The sequence below is a fragment of the Crinia signifera genome, chromosome 4, assembly GCF_055691185.1.
Source record: "Crinia signifera chromosome 4, ASM5569118v1, whole genome shotgun sequence".
NCBI lineage: Eukaryota > Metazoa > Chordata > Amphibia > Anura > Myobatrachidae > Crinia > Crinia signifera.
In genome coordinates, this window is record NC_139220.1 from 191,744,016 (window position 1) to 191,766,622 (window position 22,607).

At 45.5% G+C, this 22,607-nt stretch overlaps 1 protein-coding gene across 8 annotated transcripts in view; it reads left to right on the forward strand.

Moving 5' to 3' along the window:
- Positions 1–8,196, forward strand: part of AHCYL2 (adenosylhomocysteinase like 2) — a 97,880-nt gene extending 89,684 nt beyond the window's left edge. For 6 of the 8 annotated variants that reach the window (XM_083183284.1, XM_083183286.1, XM_083183287.1 and 3 more), the window contains exons 16-17: positions 3,321–3,441; positions 5,064–8,195. In XM_083183284.1, the coding sequence (XP_083039410.1) occupies positions 3,321–3,441; positions 5,064–5,070 (128 nt within the window). In that variant the 3' untranslated portion in view covers positions 5,071–8,195. Of the gene's footprint in view, positions 1–3,320; positions 3,442–5,063 lie in introns of all 8 variants that reach the window. The other 2 variants (XM_083183283.1, XM_083183285.1) reach the window with 1 other exon arrangement.
- Positions 8,197–22,607: the final 14,411 nt, after the last annotated feature.

Genomic DNA, 22,607 nt, shown 5'->3' on the forward strand with positions numbered 1-22,607 from the left:
AGAATTCTTGATGTCGTTAGACATCAAGGATGCATACCTGCACGTGCCAATTTGGGAACCCCATCAATGTTTTCTGAGGTTTGCGATAGACGATTGCCACTACCAGTTTCAGGCTCTTCCTTTTGGCCTGTCTTCAGCTCCCAGAGTCTTTACAAAGATCATGGCATGTATGATTGCAGCTCTCAGGCTCCAAGGAATAACAATTATTCCGTATTTGGACGATTTGCTAATCAAAGCGCCAAGTCGGGAGAAGCTGATAGAACACGCCATGGTAGCTTGCAAATTCTTGGTAGACCATGGTTGGATTCTAAACCTCAAGAAATCTCATCTGACACCATCAAGGAAGTTAAAGTTCCTGGGACTCATCTTGGATACAGAAAACGAGACTGTCTCGCTTCCTTTGGACAAGGTGCGAGCAATTCAAGGGATGGTGAGACTCGTTTTGTCCTTACGAAGGGTGTCAGCACACACTTGCACGCGTCTACTGGGAATGATGGTAGCCTCTTTCGAGGCTCTACCATATGGTCGTTTTCACACAAGGACTTTTCAAGAAAATCTTCTGTCCCAGTGGTCGGGATCCCATTTGGAGATCCACAAGAGAATCCGTCTTTCAAGGGAAGCGCGGCTGTCTCTGAACTGGTGGCTGTCAACTTCTCATCTTTTGAAGGGTCGAAGTTTCAGGCCATGCATTTGGACTATTCTGACGACGGATGCCAGCCTGAGAGGTTGGGGAGCTGTGACCCAGGGTTATACTTTTCAGGGCCGTTGGTCTGTCCAGGAGGCCAAGTTATCGATCAACATTCTGGAGCTCAGGGCCATCAGGTTGGCACTCCTTCAGGCCCAAGACCTGCTCAAGGGTCTGCCGATAATGATCCAGTCCGACAATGCGACCGCGGTTGCTTATATAAACCGTCAGGGCGGGACGAAGAGCAGGGCAGCAATGAAGGAGGTTCGTCCGATTTTGCAATGGGCAGAAGCTTATGCGTCAAATCTCACAGCAGTCTTCCTGCCGGGAGTGGAGAACTGGCAGGCGGATTACCTAAATCGCCAGGATTTCCATCCAGGAGAATGGTCTTTAAATCCGGATGTTTTCCAGCTCATCACACGGAGGTGGGGGACGCCTCAGATCGACATGATGGCGTCCAGACTGAATCACCAACTTCCTCTTTACTGTGCCAGATCGAAAGATCCGGGAGCCTGGGCGGTGGATGCATTCTCGATTCATTGGAATTTCGACCTCATCTACATCTTCCCTCCGTTTCCCTTGTTAGCACAGGTACTCAAACGGATAAAAAGAGGGTCAGCTTCAGCGATACTAATAGCCCCAGATTGGCCGAGAAGGGCTTGGTACTCGGACTTGAAGCTTCTTCAGGCCGATGCTCCGTGGCGTCTTCCTCTCAGGGAGGATCTGTTGCAGCAAGGACCGTTCGCCTACCCAGGCTTGACGCAGCTTCGTTTGACGGCGTGGCTGTTGAAGCCGACCTGTTAAAAAGGCGGGGTGTTCCAGTGACAGTAATTCCCACCATGCTCAGGGCTAGAAAGGAGGTAACTTCCAAGCATTATCACCGTATTTGGAAGTCTTATGTGGCATGGTGTCAGAGGAAGAAGGTGGAGAGAGCGGTTTTTCAGCTTCCTCGTCTTTTGGAATTCCTTCAGGCAGGGTTGGATAAGGGCCTTCGGTTAGGTTCTATTAAGGTCCAAATTTCCGCCTTGTCTGTATTTTTCAACAGGAAATTGGCACTCATTTCGGAGGTGCAGACCTTTTTGAAGGGAGCTTTACGGTTGCAGTCTCCGTATGTTCCTCCGACTGAGCCTTGGGACTTGGGGCTCCTGTTGGAGTTTCTAAAATCTGAGTCGTTTGAGCCGCTGGATTCAGTGGACCTGAAGTGGTTGACATGGAAGACTCTGATGCTCTTGGCATTGGCGTCAGCCAGGAGGGTTTCAGAGCTGGGGGCTCTGCTTTGCCGTCCTCCGTTTTTGGTTTTTCACAGAGACCGTGCAGAGTTAAGGACTAATCCTAGGTTTCTTCCCAAGGTAGTCTCTTCCTTTCACGTGAACCAGCCGATCGTGGTTCCGGCCTTGCCTGGGTCTTCTGAAAGTTTGGATGTCGTAAGAGCATTACGCATCTATGTGGATAGGACGGCTTCGTTTCGGAAGACAGAATCTTTATTTGTTTTGTTTGGGGCAGAAAAGAAGGGTTGGCCAGCGTCGAAGCAGACTCTGGCCAGGTGGTTGTGCCTTACTATTAAGGAGGCGTATGCAAAAGCCTGCATTCAGGTTCCTCCAAATGTTTCTGCCCATTCTACCAGATCAGTCAGTACTTCCTGGGCGGCTGCCAGGGGAGTGTCTTTGACTCAGGTTTGTAGAGCCGCCACGTGGGTAGGCTCCAATACCTTTGCTAGGTTTTACAAGTTTGATAGGTTTGCCAGGGAAGATTCTTCCTTTGGCAGAGCTGTCTTACAGGATCCTCAGCGCTCGCCCTCCCGGGTGTAGTAGCTTTGGTATCATCTCATACGTCAGTACTGCAGTGTCCCCTGCTGCGGTAGGAGAAATAAGGAATTTGGTACTTACCGATAATTCCCTTTCTCCGAGGCAGCAGGGGACACTGCACGCCCGCCCAGCGCTTTGGTTTTTTTTGTTTTTTCAGCAGTACCGTTCCTGCCATGATTGTTTGGGGGTCCTGCTAATTCTGTATTTTTACAGATTGGATTATTTATCTGTATTGTTTGGTTTCATGAATGCATGTCTATTGGTTGAAGGGTTTACCTAATATTTTTGTTTACAGTCTGTGGTTCTACTTTGCCTGTCCCCTTTCTCTCTCGGTCACGTTTTTTAAGACTGGTGTCTGGAGGGAGATAGAGGGGGGAGGAGCCAGCCACAGATGAAATTTTCACTTAAGTGCCGACTCCTCCTACGCACCCACTCTATCTCATACGTCAGTACTGCAGTGTCCCCTGCTGCCTCGGAGAAAGGGAATTATCGGTAAGTACCAAATTCCTTATTTCAAGTCCTTTTGAAAACAATAGATTTATTAACCCTTTGAGTGCCCAGTGAATTCATCAAAATAGGTGTGAAAATTGGCAATCAAACAATTTTTATTTACTTTATAATGACCTATAATGTTTACATTTTATATAGGAAATATAATCTTTTACACTATTTAAAAAAAGATATATGTAACAAATTTTTAGTGGATATTTTGAGCATCTCACAGATGTTTCGCATTAACCCTTTGAGTGCCAACATCTTGATATTCACTACTCTGTATATGTATAGCCATGTTTGAATGGTTTGATTTTATTTTTTTTGTCTACTTTTAGATGAGTATGTGGCCAGCCTCCATCTTCCCACCTTTGATGCCCACCTGACAGAACTTTCAGATGAGCAGGCAAAATACCTGGGACTCAACAAGAATGGGCCTTTCAAACCAAACTACTACAGGTACATGCTTTGTCCTCTGCAGTGGGGTGTTTCACATTTTCATTAATATTGCAAATTATGTAATGCGAAATGGTTGTTAAACCTGGTTACTTTTAGTGGGTTTAGTTTCTGTAGTTGTGAGTGTTAACTATGCTTAAAGTGTATAAGGGGGTATTCAATCCCGGGTCATGACTGTTGATCCGTCCCAGCAGCCGTGGCACTGGCTCATTTTGGCATATCGCCAGGCGGGATTCAATGTCCCACTTGTCGATCTGTGAAAAGGGGGCGTGTCCACTTAAAAAGCCGTTGGATTGTCAAGATTCGTCCGTGATCGCAATTCACGCCCATTATCGACAAAACGGGCCAGACAGCTTTTAAAGTCAGGCCCGTTGTGTCTATCTGCCTCTTCAAAGCTGTTGGGCAAGACTGCATTGAATAGGCGCCCGCCGCTATTTCCCCCGTCGGAAATAGTGGTGGGGATTGAATACACCCCTCCTAAGAGTCCATATTCGATTTGTATTGGGGGTTTTGTAACTGACAGAAGTTGTGATTCAGAACATTAGTTTGGTTTGTTCTGATCACTGGATTCCACAGATGTATCTGAAGAGGGGGATATTCAATGTTCAGATTTATCATCTACCTGAAAAATCTGGACATATCTATTCAATGCAGCCATTTTTATCTGACTTTTCCACTAATGCAGGTTTGACTTTGTTTAAAATCGAATCTACATCTGTGGAAAATAGAAAGCAGCCACGGTTTTCGACAAACACATGGATCGTCGAGTCATTTGCTGATCCACGGTTTTCCAACCGTGCTGAATTTTCCGAAAGTCAAAATCTGACACTGATTGAATGCCCTACTTATACACTCCAGACTTATACATATCCAGACTTGGAAAGCCTGAGGTCTAGCACTAATGGGGCCTTTACACAGGTCGATTTCAGGGCACTTTCTAAGTGATGTCACTAGATTGCATAGAAAAATCCCCTACATCGATCTGTGTGTTGGAGCGATAGCGATGCTATCGCTCGGCGATGAATATCCAGCATGCAATCGCTAGGCAGGGCCAGTGTTCTCACTGGAGAACACTGTCCCTAACAGATCACATTGCTGTGTGCTGAGCAATCTAGCATTGCTCAGAATGCTTCAGTAAGTCTTCCCCATGTGTAGGCCCCATAAAACCCCTGCACGCTTACAATCAGCATGGGTACTGTTGGGTTTGCAGTGTGGCCATCTCCAGTGATGTCTGGATTTTCAGCGCCTGTGTTGTGGCCACCAGTCGGGATTCCGGTGCCCGGATTTTGATCGCTGGCATACTAAATGCATTCCGTGGTGACCTGTACTCCAGAGAGAGGAGCACTGACTGAAGAACATTATTTTTTTTGTCACTGGTTGTTAAATCCTCCTCTTACAGGCTTGAAATGCTAATAGTTATAACTTCTGGGACAACTGTATATGTTTTGTCAACTTACATTTGACAAAGCTTTAGATCGAATTCTGCTATACTTTAAAACCTTTTTCTTTTGAGCTTGCAAATAAAATGAATGGGGATTGTAGCATCAAACTAACATGGCAAAACAATAATTTTGGCATATGCTATTATTCAGTCTGTTCTCAAATATTTCTCCATTCTCTCTCAGGTATTGAGTACCACAAGTGTGGCACAATTGGAAGACGGGGGAAATCTGGTATAAAGAAAATAAGAAAAAACTGAAGCCTTTCACAGCCACTCTTCGGCCAGGTCTTTTTTAGAAGAACTGGACTTTCTGCCATATTAGCAAACAATATATTAGGGTATTTATTACAGAAGATGCCTAGAATAATACTGCACCTGCTGTCTGTGCTAGTCCACAGGTTTCCAGATTTTGAGGGGCCTGTTATAGGGTGGTGACAGGTAACTCCTAGACGTATGCTGTACTTACAGGCTTATAGCAATCCGTTAACACTGCTCATCCCAGCAGCACACGGGAATGGGGAACAAGTTAACAAGCATGACTCCTGAATTGAATTTTATTTTGCATTACATTGCATTTTTATTTCCTCTTTTTAATATTGATTTTCCTGATGGATGCGAAGTGTGGATGTCTTAATGAACTGTAAAGTGACCTACATTAATTTTATTGTGGATTTTAATAGTGATAGTATATATAGATATATATATATTTTTTGTTAGGGGGTTGGGCGGTGGCATTCCCTCTACCTTGTTTCAGGTAATGGAGAAGATAGAATCATCAGCCTGCCGCTGCTAAGCTGCTGTGATAGCTCTAGAACATGACACTAAATAGTATTTCACTGAACTGTTACACCTGCTGGTGGCCTAAGGGTCCACACTTGTGCTTGTTGCATTACCACAGCACCCCAAAATACATTGCTAGCCTATTGCAAAATGCATTCACTAGAATATATATGTCTCTGCTGCATTTAATGAACCTGGTTCAATGAGAGGTGACATTTCAGGTGGTGTGGTCATTTTATTCGATTTCCTCACCTTTACCACTGGAGGTAGCATTGCTATAACAATAGTGGGACTGTAATGACCCCGATGTCCTTACATCCCTTGAGGTGTAGAGACTGGGTCTTGGCTGTGCCCTTGTAGCATGTTTGGAGCTCTTAAAGCACAATGCTACTTTACTATGAAGACCTTGCTCCCTGGTGTGCAAATCAGCTGTGAACTGGATATATCTCTGAACTGTTGGACAGAGCCCACAAATCGGGACAATTGGAGTTATGGCTTGCATTCATAAAGTGATGTGGGCAAGTCTGGTTGCACAGACCACAATTTTCTTTCATCATTTGCAAAGAAAACCTTTATTTCAAATCCTTTTACACTAAATCCAAAATAAGTTTATCTAATAAGGTAAGGCATCTTGTAAGATCCCCAAATAGTTTTGTATTTTGAAAATTGATACGTTTGTATAGAAAGCTCCCTTGCATTTTAGGTGTAAATAATCTTAATAAAAATTTCTCCAAAAGCTGTCAAAATTGATAAATATCTTAATTTGTTGCCATAAATTAATTATCTATTCAGAATAGAGAGTTGAGTCGAAGTACCCAATGGTGGTGGCAGACAAGGTAATTGTAGGATTTTCACAATATATTCGAGAACTAAACCGTTTTCTCTTAATAAATTAAGTGGTCTTCAGGAATTTACGTTGTATATAAAATCATTTCCATGTGACCTCTCATTGATTCATTGTTTAAACGTGTACTTAAGTTCTAAAGCCGCCTCAATCACTGCTTGTTCCTTCGGGAGCAGCAACTATTTGCAGTTTAAATGAAATTCCATTGTGTTTTAGATTGTAATGTACAAGCTTACATCTCCTTTCTAGTCACCTGTGTGTGTATATTCTGGTAGTATGCACTTCTTGCCAAGTCTAACTTAAAGCTGCTAATTTTACGAAGTGGTTGAAGTTACCACTTGACTGACCATGTGCATTGAGTAAATGCGGCCATTTTGACTTTCTCTGATGTAAATCACTCCTCGTCTTATGGTAGTCCAATGACTGAGCCACCCTCACTATAGGGACTCCTCACATTCCCTGTTAAAGCTGTGAACTCCATTCCTGCTCCAGTTGGAAACGGATTTTAAAATTCACTTCTATTTTACAATGGATATCCTTGATTTTTTTTTCTCCCAAAGTTCTAAATCAGATATAAATTTAGTGGATTATCATCTATATTGAATTTGATGATTCTATTTTCTGACTAATTTTTATTTTAATATGTATATAGATCTAGTAGTACTTTTGTTCCTTTTACTGCATATTGCGGTATTCTGCTGCTATGTAACCACAGAATCTCAGACTGTGTTGTGATCTTGTGCTATACAAAGACTTACTGCCACAGTGTGGGTATGTATATGTGTATATACAATTATACAGAGCCCTGCTGAATATGGCTGTCGTATATACATATATATAGACTTGTGTACGTGTGTATGTTATATTGCATATGAAATACCTGATAGGAGAATACGGTATGAATTTGCCATTCCTGGATGAGATTATAAATGGACATTGCTTTTTCTCCATATTCTCTATATTCCTGCCACACCCTGACTGGCGGCCATAACTGTTTTGAAAGCACACACTAATTTGAAAGATTTATTTTGAAGCAGCAAGGTTTGCGTTTGTATACCAATGACCTATACACAGTAGTGGCAGATGTATTTTTTTGTGTGATCCAATATTCATCATTCAGCATATGCAGTCACAGAGGCATGACGCACCTCATGCCTAATTTGATGCCTCTTGTGTTTAGTGAACTGAAAGGGTGGGTGTTAAGGCAGCCCAGAAAATGTCTCTCCGGTATAAAAGTTATACATAAGTTGATTTTATTTAAATAAATAAATGAATCCCAGGGCCTTGTATCCCTCTGTTCTATTACTGCAACTGCTCAAGCTTTTCTTAATCAGCAAAGTCTTGTTTCAATGTCTAATACTCTACATAGCTAACTATTGAGATTTCCAGACTAGCAGGAGATACAGGATACCAGCAAAATGTTGTTATTTCAATGAAAGCTCCTTTGGGCATTGATAAATCTAATATACGTCCATGCTGCTGGGTGAGCCTGCAATGCACAATCCACTGTAGCTTACTTACCAGCAGCAGAGGTCTTGGGCAGTCTGTATTTGTCATCCTGTACTGCAGTATGGAAATGCAGTGTCCAGAACAGCATTTTCCAAGTCTTACATTTTTAAAGTATGAGTGATTGTATTAGATCAGCAATAAGAAATCTGTAATCTTAAACATGAATAAAATGCTGTCAAATAAAAGAAGTGTGGTGTTTAATTTGTCTACTGTTCTTTAAATGGAAAATTTTGCTTTGGTCCTTTTCTCCAAAAAATGGTATGGGGTGGTATATTGGTGGACTTTTGCTGCCGTTGTCCGTGTGGTAGATCTGTTCCTAAGCTGGGTGAGAGGGGGTTGCACTTCCACTTAAGTCAGCGATGGGGGAACCTTTGGCTGTGTAGTTCAACAGCTGATGGGCTGAAGGTTTCCTATTCCTGACTTAAATGAATAAAAATGAGGGCTTTTTTGAATAAAAATGATAAATTGTCCATTAAGGGTGGTCTTCTGGAACATGACAGGCTGTCCTGCTAGTACTGGTACCTGATTTTACAGCTTTTACTCTCAATTTATAAATGTTTCCGCGAAAGCTCAGCGTCCTTTAATGCAAACATGTTACCGAGTATGTAAACTCATATCATATGGTTAGCCTTCTGTATATGGATGGTCTTAAAAGTTAACCAGACTAACTGTCTCACAATATGATTAGTACTAATGTACCAGCAGGACAAGGCTATGCACAGCTTGAGGTGTGTATGAAGAAGAAAGTGGGGTACTTATGTAGTATCTGGGCTGCCAACTTTCCTTAAGGCATACAATCAGATGCAATTTGACGCGATTTTCGGCAAAATCGCATCTGATATCGCATGTGATGCGATTTTGCCTAGGATTCAATGTTAACAAGGTCCTGTTCATTTCCCCCACTATCCCAGCGGGCATGGAGCTGGATATAAACCTGTAGCGAGCCACCGAGCCCGAAGCGTGGCGAGCGTGGCGAGCCCGAAGCGTGGCGAGCGTAGCAAGCCCGAAGCGTGGCGAGCGTGGCGAGCCCGAAGCGTGGCGAGCCCGAAGCGTGGCGAGCGTAGCGAGCCCGAAGCGTGGCGAGCCCGAAGCGTGGCGAGTGTAGCGAGCCTGAAGCGTGGCGAGCCCCCGAGCCCGAAGCGTAGCGAGCCCCCGAGCCCGAAGCGTGGCGAGCCCCCGAGCCCGAAGCGTAGCGAGCCCCCGAGCCTGAAGCGTGGCGAGCGAAGTGAGCCACCGAGCCCGAAGCGAGGCGAGCCACCGAGCCCGAAGCGTGGCGAGCGGACGCAGAATTCTTTAAGTATTCTGTCCCCCCCTCGCGGGGCTCGCTACGCTTGCCACGCTTCGGGCTCGGTGGCTCGCTACGCTCGCCACAGGTTTATATCCAACTCCATGCCCACTTGGATAGTGGGGAAAGGAAAAGGACCCCTTTTTCCCATTGAATTCTATGTTAAAATGGACTCAGACCATTTTAACATTGAATCCTATGGAAAAATCGGGACCATCGCATACGATTTGGTCGCATGCGATGCTACCGATCCGATTTCTAAATCGGACGCCCAGATGCTACATAAGTACCGAAAGTGGCAGCACTATCCAAACTGCCTCCTACCTTTTACCTGGACAATCACCATGTCCATTCTTTTACCAATTATAAAGGCTGTGCTATTCCCTTGCCACAGCATTTTATAGTGCGTATTAACAAATATGGGTGGTGCCTATTACTGAGTTACAAAACATTTAATCTGATCGGAGGTCAGACAGCTGCACATAAGATAAATCATATGTGCAGCCATCAGTGGCACATTCCTCTTGCCTTTTAGCACCTGCAATGTATTGCATCTGATACGGTCTGTGTAGGTGTGTACCAGTGGTGCCGCAATGCTCGCATACACCTATATGCAGAGCAGGGAAGAGCCTAGCAGGAGAGGTGCGATCTTCGCTCTGCATTCCCTGCGATGATGGGCAGGATGAGCCCTCCGGGGCAGCTCAAGGGAAATTAGGACAAGTTTGCCTAGTGTATGGGGGCCTCAAGACTTTCCAACATTATCTGGGACACAATGTCAGTGTTCAAGAAATGACAACTGTTCAAAGGAACATAATTTTCTCTGCTACGCTGAACGGTCAGTGAAACCGAGCATAAAGAAATGCAACAGAAGTAAGGACGACGAGTATGAATTGTCCCATTTGTATGTTTATTTTACACTTCTACTGGTTTATTTTGTTTTGTTATAGTTGTGGAGGGAGTAGTAATGGGAATCTTCTAATGAGTATTGTTCAGCCCTCTACATTAGAAAACCTTTTTTTCAGTTCTACACATGCATTATATTACCCACAATCACCTTTATTTGCATAGCCACAATTTTTTCAATTAATTAATGTCTTTAAAAGCCATGGCTTATGCAGCCAGAGTGCCCCACATCCTCCCCTCCTATGGGTTTTTTCCCCCCCATCATATTAGAATTTATGCATTTAACAAACTGAAAATCGACCTAAAGTTAAACATACCCCTTTCACTGTTAATGTGTCATTAGTTTGGCTGTAGCCAAGACTGAAGGTTTAAAGTAAAGCTTTAAATATTTTGGTCCTATATCTACAAAATGCTTCCACCAACCTCATTTGTTGCTGGGTAGATATTTTCATCAACAGTTTTTTTGCTCTGAAAATTTTTTGCGTCCTCTTGTCATACAGGAGCATGTATCTATAAGCACATAAAATTAATTTTTATTTTAAAGTTCCTGAGTAATTTATGTTGTGTACATTTTGATTGCTATCAAAGGGAAAGCCTGTGAAGGTGCTAGGTATCTCCTTATGTGAAATGAGGTCATGGGAAACACAGAAGAGGGCAAGTGTGCACTGTAAAGCAACACTAGTCAGTGGTGGTTACATCAATTTCAAATTTTGTTTTTGTGGCCGTCAAAATGGCAAGGCTCATGGCTATATGCAATGGCCTCGCTGTTTTGGGGCATTCTCGCCAACCTTGGACGGTGAGGTTTTCCCCAGAGCAATGCCTATGGCGAGGATGGCCCGCCGTCAGCATTGTTATCCTTTTACACATACAAAACTAGGTCATGCATCTTTGTCTCTTGATCAGGTGCTCTTATTGAAGCAATATGTCAACAGTTTTAATACATGCTGTAAACTGGATGTAATACAATTCAGTTCCTGTATTCCTTTTTCTGCAGAATGATTGGAAATGGTTATCAACCACTTTAGGGTGAAGCAACAAGAAAAGTACAGGGAAGTGGCTTGTTCTGCGCAGTTAGAGAAGACAGTCAAGCAGAGCGGATAAGGAAATTGTGTCCTTGGCCTCATTGTTCTGCTTAATGATGTTTACCTTTGAGAAAAGAGATGGAGAAGCAGTGTGTGAGAAGTTAAGAGATCAGATGATGGTTAGAGAGGGGGAATGGGGAGTTGAAGGTCAGAAATATCACAACAGTGCCTTAATATCAGATCAAGTAAGTTCCCACTCACATGGAAGGGTGAGGAGGTCCACTAGGAGGCAATAAGTGAGGATTTGAGGTTAAGGAGTTTAGAGGAATCTGTGGGAATATCAATTGGGATGTTGAAATCAAATAAGATAATGGATGAAATATATCTGAATTGAGTAATCCAGGAAGCAAAGTGATTGAACAATTTGGTGGGATTGCCAGGTGGTCTGTAAAGGACAGCTACTCCAAGGTGAACAGGTGTATAGCATGGACCGCAGGGCCATCTTAACACATGGGCTGCTGCTAGGGGCCTTTGATGGTGCCTGCATGGTTTTATTTTTTATTTTTTTTGTGGGGCTAGTAGAGATTGCTGCACAGCTGCTTTGCTTTTGTAAATTACAACAAATCAGAGCTGCTGGGAAACATTCTGTACCAGCCCCCAGCCAAACAGTAAATGGATGTAAGCATGCTAATTGTTGGATGGCTGATAGCAGGTGGGAGAGACTGGGAAGTTTATGTTTTTTTTTTTTTTTTTTTAAACTCAAGTAGAGGCTCCAGTTCATTGCTTTGCCTATCTCCAACAATGCTTTTTAAGATGGCCCTGATGGACCTCAAATGTTGAAAATATAAGGGAAACTTTGGTTGGTAGGAGTTGGTGGCAGTAACTGAAGGACATAAGGATCCCAACACCACCTCCACATTAGTCCCTTGGGCTGGGGGTGTCTGTGATTGTGAGGCTCTCAGTGGAGAGAACAGCAGGAGAAATGAGTGAGGAAAACCCAGGTTTCTATTGCGTCTAGGAATTGGTCATGGGTTGGGAACAATTTGGTACTGGCAAATCTGTAATTCCAAAGAGCCCCGAAGAGTTTGTGGGATTTCAGGGTTGCTATAGTTTTGAGGTGAGATTAACTTGGATGACTGGTATGATTATGTAGGGATGGTTTGGGTACCTGAGCTAGGAAGGGAAACTGCAGGAAGTGCATAGGGAGCATGTTCGGTTGGAGACGAATGGCAATAAGATTTACAGGGAGAGTAGGGAGGGAATGGCCCAGTGATGAGATAGTAGGACCATGGTGGGGGAGAGTTAAATTAAATTGGGGTGACAGGAGGGAAAAGAAGAGGTATAGGAGTTTAGGGCAAAATAATAGAGGTAGGAACATGGGTAATGGGGGAGTTTAAGCCTGGACATATTGTGGAGTAGTTAAAACGGGGAATTACTTGTCACACAGCTGGGTTTTCAAAGACAAACCCAGTGTGCAGCACACTGTTAATATGCCACCCCCCTCCCCAGCATACATTTAATACATCGTCCCTCATCACCAGTACCCATTAATACACCATTCCTCCCTCTCCGCACACATTATTACACCCCAGAGCAGGTGTGCTGTGCTCATGAAGTAAGTGACAGGCAAGGAAACAACATTGGTGTTGCACACTGATGGTGGGGTAATGGGGGGGGGGGGAAGGTGACACTGCTGTCGGCACTGAGGTCATGGGTTCGATACCCACCATGGTCCCAACTGTGCGTATAGTCTCCCTGTATTTGTATGGGTTTACTCCGGTACTTCGGTTTCCTCCTGTGAAGATACGGGTTCTTCAATCACTCAGACACCGAGCAGATGAAACCAAAATATGGTTTATTTTTATCACAGCACACACATGTAGATAAAGACAGGAACAAGAGGCAAATGTAGCATATAAACGTTATCGGGTAGCAGTCCAATGGCAGTCCTTGTAGCAGCAGTTCCAAAGCACAAAACTATCACTCCTCCACACAGCAGTGATAGCAGATAAGTCCACAGGATACCTAGACAGAGCATAACCTCTTAGTCCAGGACAGTCCATCAAAATCTCCCTCCTGGCTTGTGTGCAAGTCATTTTAAAAACTTCTCAATTCCCACGGTGCACAAACCAAAAGTGGGCTTGCAGTGGATCTTGATTGGTGGATTCAAGAGTCAGGTATCACCCCCTCCCAGCTACTGCTGCTGCCCCCCCCCCCCCCCCCCCCCCCCCCCTGCTGGGGTCTGGTTCCAGAAAGTCTGGAAGTGGCCAGAGATATGCAGAGCAGTGTCAACACAAGATACAATACCCAGCTGATTACGTTGTGTGCTGATCACCCCCTGCGGTGCCCGGTCCCACTAAGTCTGGTATTGACACAAAGGAACTGAAGATAGAGACACAAACACAGTCTGATTACATTATGTCCTGGTTACCCCCTGTGAACAACCTTCCTGTTGATAGCAGGGGAATTGGATCACCCCCTGTGGACATAACATATGGGTGAATCCATGCAATGTTCTTTCCTGGCTATTTCCTGTCAGACCATATTTGGGCAAAAGCGATCTGATCTGGAAATACACACAGCTATGGGGAATATAGACATATATGGAGAACAAGAGGGTACCGACGGACTAAAAAGTACATTAATCACTACACCTACTAAAATATAATAATTACAGTCTTACAGTGAGTCTGATAACCTCACATTCCTTCCCCTACTATTTTAGTCCCGGTACCAAGTTGTTCAGGAACCAATAACAACCTGTAGTGGGATGCAGAGCAGAGAATCTGAGGTTTGGATGGACCACCTGAGTCCCACAGAGTGACATCATACCAAACCCATCTTGGAAGAGGCGGCTGGTTTGCAGAATCAGCAAGGGCAATATCACAATATAAGTTATGCATGTTAACTAACAAGTGAGTTAGCAATCCCCCGTCCTCAAATGTTGGGTACCCCCCCTCTGCAACATCGTAAACTTTCACACCGGGCACACCTATAGGGTGTGCTAATACTTTTGCCTCTGGCACAATGGGGCAGGGAGCAGTTTCCACCTCCCCCTCTTGCCCAAGGAACATCTGCCAAACGGCAGCCCAATATCGGAGCCCTGGCACTGGCACTTCCGCCACTCTGTCAAGTCCTTCCTCCCTCAAACCCACACTAGGGGCATGGCAAATTTCAGTACAGCATTTGGTCTCAATGCCCAGGGCTGAGAAGGGACCCTCCATCAGGAACAATTCCGCTGGTGGCTGCAGGGCAGGCTGGTCCAAGGCCAGTCCTACCCCCTCAAAAGCCTGGGTCTCACCTGCCGCTTCCTCTGCGCAGTCCTCAGTCTCCAGGATAACCACCTTCCCCAGCTGAATATGCTGGGCAGCCTGAAGCAAGACATCATCTGCGACTGGTATGCTTGTGGCCTGGATGTTGTCGGATACTCCACTAATCATGGTGATCTTCTCTTGGACGCAGTCCTCAAAGATCCCCTGGCAGCAGGTTAATAATTCTGCATCTTCCACCTCAGCAAAAGGGAAGCTGTAGTGCAGCTCCTCCTGGGGTGCCTGGCTCACAGGCCCCACTTCCTTCATTTTGGGGATAACCTTCCCCTGTATAGAACACTGAGCAGCTTCTTCCCTAGGCTGTGGGAGAAGCTGTTGCAGGCAGTGCCTTTCATCAGCCACCCTGCGACACTGGTCTCGCCATGCTGGGGTGTCCAGGAGCCTGTGATCAGTCGCCTCTTCCTCTGCCACAATAAAGCACTCCTCCAGACATTCCAATTGTTCCCACACACTCAGCTGTGCACCAAAATGGAGGGTACATGCCCGATAATCGGTAAATGCTTTTGTAGGATCCCCCTGATCGTGAAGGATCTGCTGAAGGATTTCCCCGCGAGTGCAGGATTGGATGGGTATACCTCGCAGCTGACATTCTGCTATCAGCTCCTCCATACTCATTTCTTCAAGGGCAGTTAGGGGCCCCCCTGACAACGACCCTTCTCTTGCGGTAACAATTAATTCTGTGGCAGACCCCTCGGTTGTCTGCCCAGATTGCAGTAGCCCCCTTCTAGACCTTTCCTCTGGTTCTATCTGGGGCATCAATTTATTCTGGACTTGTTCTTCAGCCTCAGAATATTGTCCTCTTTGTAGCATCTGGGTAACTGTAGCAATCACTTCCTCTGTAAATTCTACAAACTCTGGCTCCCCCAGCAGATTCCACGAGGTCGCCTCACCTTTACAGTGCAGGAATGCATCCCCCAGGTAACACAACTTGTCCTGTATGCTGGATACTCTCCACCCGCTGATCATTTGCTGAGCTTCTTCCCAGTACTCCCAAATATACTGCATTTTTCTGAAAATAAATAACAGATCCGGCTTCCCAGCCTGCCGATACACTGAAGAACCTCCATCCCTGAGCTCCTCTGCTCCAGGGGTCTTGAGGCATCGATTTTCTTTCCTTGGAAACATTTTCCCTTTCACAGGAATGACACCTGCTCACTTGCTGAACATCACCTTATTGCATTTTCTGTTTCCTTACATATGGTCTGATCCTCTGTTCTCTGTGCTTTCTGTGCTCGATGGTTGGTGTCTGAATGATCCCACTGTCGCTGCCGCCAAATGTGAAGATACGGGTTCTTCAATCACTCAGACACGAGCAGATGAAACCAAAATATGGTTTATTTTTATCACAGCACACACATGTAGATAAAGACAGGAACAAGAGGCAAATGTAGCATATAAACGTTATCGGGTAGCAGTCCAATGGCAGTCCTTGTAGCAGCAGTTCCAAAGCACAAAACTATCACTCCTCCACACAGCAGTGATAGCAGATAAGTCCACAGGATACCTAGACAGAGCATAACCTTTTAGTCCAGGACAGTCCATCAAAATCTCCCTCCTGGCTTGTGTGCAAGTCATACTTCTCAATTCCCACGGTGCACAAACCAAAAGTGGGCTTGCAGTGGATCTTGATTGGTGGATTCAAGAGTCAGGTATCACCCCCTCCCAGCTACTGCTGCTGCCCCCCCCCCCTGCTGGGGTCTGGTTCCAGAAAGTCTGGAAGTGGCCAGAGATATGCAGAGCAGTGTCAACACAAGATACAATACCCAGCTAATTACGTTGTGTGCTGATCACCCCCTGCGGTGCCCGGTCCCACTAAGTCTGGTATTGACACAAAGGAACTGAAGATAGAGACACAAACACAGTCTGATTAAATTATGTCCTGATTACCCCCTGTGAACAACCTTCCTGTTGATAGCAGGGGAATTGGATCACCCCCTGTGGACATAACATATGGGTGAATCCATGCAATGTTCTTTCCTGGCTATTTCCTGTCAGACCATATTTGGGCAAGAGCGATCTGATCTGGAAATACATGCAGCTATGGGGAATATAGACATATATGGAGAACAAGAGGGTACCGACGGACTAAAAAGTACATTAATCACTACACCTACTAAAATATAATAATAACAGTCTTACAGTGAGTCTGATAACCTCACACCTCCCACAATCCAAAAATACACTGGTAGGTCAATTGGCTTCCAACAAAAAATAACCCTAGAATATCTGTGGGTACATGTAATAGGAAATATAGATTGTAAGCTCCACTGGAGCAAGGATGTGAATGTTCAACTATACTCTGTAAAGGGCTGCGGAATATCTATGCGCTATATAAGAAATGTAATAAACCGTGCTGAGGAGCGGGGGGGGGGGGCTCTGACACTGCATATCATGCCTGCCATATTGTGACCGGCAGAGACAGCCATCGGTAACAGAGCACGGCAGTATGGATGCAGTGCTGGAAGATTGCCTCCCTGCTTTGCATCCTTGCTAGGTGGTTGTAGCTATCCCTGAGTGTTGGTAACAGTGTAAGCTTAATGGAAATAAGTTTGAAATTAAAGACAAAAATCTGACTAAAATAGTACAATCAAATAAACAACCTCCACTGCAGCATGTTTGCATAGGTTTATAGTTAACATTCATACAGTTGCTACCCTGATGCCTAGGAAAGGAGCAGCATTAATTCCTGACTCAAGAATGATGAGATATCTTTGACCATATCACCAGACTGAAAAGACCCAGGAGCAAAAAACAACACTCACCTGTTAATGCAGAGACCACAAATGCCCCATAGGCCATAAACCTTTGGGTATACTTTATTGGCAACTAGGAATTTCCAGATGGTCACTGATAGTCAGACAACCATATAGGTGCCTCTGCCAGCAATAGTGCCTCTAACCTACACCTGTATCTGCTGTCCCAGCCAGGGGTGAAAGTGGCATATAGTCAGGGTAACTTTTTATAACCTCACAGACATGCCTAATGCCCTTGGAGCTCTATGCTGCAAACACATTGGGTTGAGACTACCTACTGCCAAATCAGGTCACTATGCCCATTCTACCAATGTGCAAATGGTGTATTATGGGAAATGTAAAGCATTGTATGATGCTTTTATGCTCGGTCATGGCAAATGTTAATCAATGGCTGCTAGGTAGGCACACATTACCATGGGACATTTCTGCCAATCTTCATTCCTAAATTTTGTTTTTCACACGTCTGAAAAACAAAGAGAGGCTGTAATATCCCCTTCCCCATGTCCTTGATGAAAGCTATCACAGGCATCAACCCAGACGGGACTCCCCCACTGTTATTACTGTTCAGCTTGCAATGGGGAAAAAGAGAACATTAGTCTATAACAATAGCAGGGGACCCGGACAGGACATCAAACTTTGCATTTCGGAGCTTGTAGTGTCTGGCCCGATGTTGCGGGATTTTGTCCGGGTCCGGTTTTTACTTCGTCCCCTGCTAATGCTATAAACTATCAGCATTAATTACTGCTTTCTTTTTCCCCAATGCAAGCTGAACAGTAATAATGCTGGGGTAAGTCAAACCCACAGCTACTCCTGTTCTGTATCATTTGTCATAATTAACTATGATTCACAGAACGTCAAGGTTCTTTTTAAGTAGTTTGTTATTTTCTTTTCCCTATTTACATGTATTACATATACCTTGTGTAACAACACCCCCACCTAGTGGTTATTTTTATAAACGTGATAGTATAGTGTGCTCTCCATGATATACTTTTGTTACTCAATTGGAGACGTTTTTCCATTACTCTAACTCACTTTCATTTCACTATGGGTAATGGCAATGTATGTAATGTCTGATACCAATGGTATTGCTACTCAGTTGGCGATAGAGTTAACAAACATTTTGATACCTTACATAGACAGTAAATCAGTTACCTACCCTCCTGCATTCTGCAGGAGACTCCCTGAAATAACGGCAATCTCCATCTCTCCCTCATTAGTCTAGCAATCTCCCTTCTTTCACCTAGCCCACGTTATACTGTTACTTTTTTTGGGGAAAAAGGAATGAGATGGATACATTTACGTTGTATCATCAGCACCATATTCCAGCACTTTACCAAGTATAGTATCTCTTACTAACTTCTTTGGGGCTCATCTACATTTGGATGTAAGTAATTTTAAAAGATTCCTCTCAGATGTAACAGTACACACCCACACTTCTAGGTGCCACGTTCACAATTTCTTTTCACAATCTCTCCATATATGGAACTAGACACGCCCTTTGGGTGGAGCATGACACGCCACCCTCAATTGGGTGCTTTGCAAAATTCTATTACCAACTATATACTCCCTGAAACTAATTTTCAAAAGTAGGCAAGTATGCAGTAAATGTAATCACATGATGTCTCCTTTTGACCGTGACATTGTTCCTTCAGTACATCTATCTCCCTATTTGACTACCCCAATTCTATCACAAAGTGACCCTGAAATTGGTGAGCCAACTAATACTAGTTTCAGAATGGTCTGTTGCTTCTACACATACCATATCTCTGGGGCTACTATGCCGTTTTCTGTCATAATATATCATAGAAACATAGAATTTGACGGCAGGTAAGAACCATCGCAGTGTCCAGGGACGTAGCGAGGGTGGAGCCGGTGGAGCATGAGCTCCAGAGCCGTGCCTGCACCGCCAGCTCTGCACGCTCCCCCGCCCACTCCCGGCTCCCCGCTGTGCCGGGTGAAGTGCAGGCCTGCCAAGAGAGAGAGGGGGGGGGGGTACATATGGCCTGGGTCAGTTGACAAAAAACTGCAAGTTGGTGGCAGGGAGGGGTGGGGTGAGAAGGTGCAGCGCTACTATGGACAAGGTTGCTGCTGGTCCCCTCTTCTCCCCTCCACTGATCGGCGGTGGTATCATTGGTTCCAGCTGGGTCTCCTCCCGGCTCCCACCCTCCTCATGGCCCGCTGGCAGTATCCCCGGAGCGCAGGGTAAGCAGCAGGCACGGGGCCGGGATTTAGCAAACACGGGGGAGGCTCGGAGAAAAAAGGAGCAGGCATGGGGGGGGGACAACGGGGAAAGGAGCAGGCACGGGGTGTAAGGAGCACACACATGGGGCACAGGGTAGACATCAGTAGTAGTAGTTTGTTTATTTATAAGGCGCCACAAAGTATCAGCAGCACCGTACATAGCAAAAATAAAACAAATTACAAGGTAACATACAGGGTGTGTTGATAAAATACAGCATAACTAGGGGTATAGCTGGTAGAACTAAAATCAGCATCAGTTCTGAAGTAGGTGTCCAAATTGTCGAGGAGACTGAAGAAGAGGAAGGGAAGAACAGGGCAGGAGCACTGGTGAGGTAAAGAGGTAGGGTGAGTACGTGAGGAAGGAGGGCCCTACTCATAAGAGTTAACAGACTAAAAGGAGATGGGGGGGACCAATGAAAAACAATAGGATAAGTAGGAACGGATGGGAACAGATGGAGGGGTAGGGTAGGCAGGATAGGAGGAGCGAAAGAGGTTAGGAGGAGGAGGAGGGATAGGCTAGTCAGAAGAAGTGGGTTTTGAGGGAGCGCTTGAAGGAGGTAAGGGAATCAGAAAGCCTGATGGGTGGCGGGAGGTTGTTCCAGTGCAGGGGGGCAGGGCAAGAGAAGTCTTGGACACGGTAGTGGGAGGAGGTGATTATGCGAGAGGTCAGGCGATGGTCGGTGGCGGAGCGAAGAGGACGGGAGGGAGTGTGGATAGAGATCAGTGAAGAGAGGTAAGGAGCGGTGGAGGAGGAGAGAGCCTTGTAGGTGGTGGTGAGGAGTTTAAAGAGAACTCAGAAAGGAATGGGGAATCAGTGAAGAGATAGACAGGGGGGGGAGGCAGAGGTAGAGCGGCGGGAGAGGAAGATGAGCCTAGCAGCGGCATTAAGAATGGATTGGAGAGGGGCGAGGCGGACGAGAGGTAGCCCTGAGAGAAGGATGTTGCAGTAGTCAAGGTGGGAGATGACAAGAGAGTGAATGAGAATTTTGGTTACGTCAGTGGAGAGGAATGGTCTGATGCGCGAGATGTTGCGGAGGTGAAAGCGGCAAGACTGAGAGAGCATGAATGTGGGGGGGGTGAAAGAGAGGGAGGAGTCAATGATGACACCGAGGCAGCGCGTTTGGTCGGTGGAGGTGATCTCGGTTTCACCAATGCTGATGGAGATAGTGGGAGAAGTGTGGATGTTCGGGGGATGGAAGATTAGAAGTTCAGTTTTAGCCATGTTTAGTTTCAGGAAGTGTTGGGTCATCCAGGCTGAGATGGCCGTGAGGCATTCGGAGACCTTGGACTGGAGTGATGGGGATAGGTCGGGGGAGGAGAGATAAATTAGTGTATCATCAGCCACAGGGTGCACATGGTAAGGAGCAGGCACAGGGGGCATGGGGCACCTAGCTACACCACTGACAGTGTCACACTATTCCATTTGGCTGAGATTTCTGATTCTCACCCTGTAGACAACTGGGACCCATGTAGTGGGTCCAGGAGCAACTCCACTGGATATAGGGCCTGATTCTGGTTCACTTGAAAAAAAGCTAATTCTCTCCCTAATGGACAAAACCATGAGCACTGCAGTTGGGGGCAGATGGAACATGTGCAGAGTTAGATTTTGGTGCGTTATTTTGTTTTTGTGCAGAGTATATAATGACCACTTTATTTTTTGACACTGCAATATAGAAAACCCCATCCAAATCTAACTCTCTCTGCATGTTACATCCCCCCCCCCTGCAGTGCACATGGTTTTGTCCATTAGAGAGAGGAAAATTCTGTACTTGTGTAGTTTCACGGCGCCACCGCGCGCACAGTCTCTCATGAAACTTGGCAGCTTGCCAGACTCTGTGTTTACTGTGCGCGTGTCGCTCTAGATGTAATGTACGTTATCAGCATAATCAGACTGTGCGCGCGGTGGCGCCGTGAAACTACACAAGTACCGAAAATTCCTTCTCAAATAGACAAAACCATGTCCACTGCATGTGGTGCTGATGTAATTCATGCAGAGAGAGTTAGATTTGGGTGTTACTTTGTTTCTGTGCAGGGAAAATACTGACTGCTTTAATTTTACACTGCAATATACAGTAGATCTAACTTTGAAGTAAAACCCCACCCAAATCTTAAGCTGTGTACACACGGGCATAAATCGCTGGCAATATGGTCGCTAAGCGACCATATTGCCAGCGATTGGTGTGTGCACCGGCTAGGTGCACGCTCCCGTTTTCAGCCCCCTAATGGTTGCTGGTTGGAGGAGCATGCTCTCTCGACCAGCGACTTCCCCTGCCTCATCTCCCTGCAGTGTATCATTTTCATCCATACATTTCTTCCATCTCTGGTCGCTGATGCAAACAATAGTTTTTACATCTATTTTTTTTACACTGAATCAGCCCGGTGGCCACCGCACAGGGCCACTGGGGACAGCACCAGGCTTCAGCCTGGTCAGGTAAGTCCTGAAGGGGGGGGACCCCTTTATTGGGGGGGGGTCCCCACTCCCCCAGGGCCCCTGGCCAGGCTGACCGGTCAGGGGGTTAATGCTTTGGCCGGGGGGACTTGTATAAAAAGTCTCCCCCCCGGCTGTGGCATTACCCTGCTGGCTGGTTTGGCCTGGGGCTGGTTCTTAAAATACGGGAGACCCCTACTCATTTTGTCCCCCATATTTTGGGAGACCTGGAGCCTGGGGCTGGTTGTTAAAAATCGGAGAACCCCTATTTGTCGGGTTCCCTGATTTTTAATTACCAGCCCCGGCTCTGTCAGCCTGGTGCTGGTTACAACACGCCGATTTTTTTATTTATTTATTTTTCTCTTTTTTTTTACACCTTGCAGCCTGCCGTGCAGACTGCCTACACTAATTCGTATTAGCGGCCGTATATACAGCCAGCTAATACGAATTAATACACCATCGGAGGGTTACAAAGCAGTCGTATTTGACTGCTTTGTAAACCCCCCTCAGGAACACTACTTGGCATATGACTTATGCAGTCGTAGCCATTCGTATTAAGAATACGAATGCAACTTTTTGCATTCGTATTCTTAGTAAATTTCCCCCAGTGTGTGTGTGTGTGTGTGTGTATGTG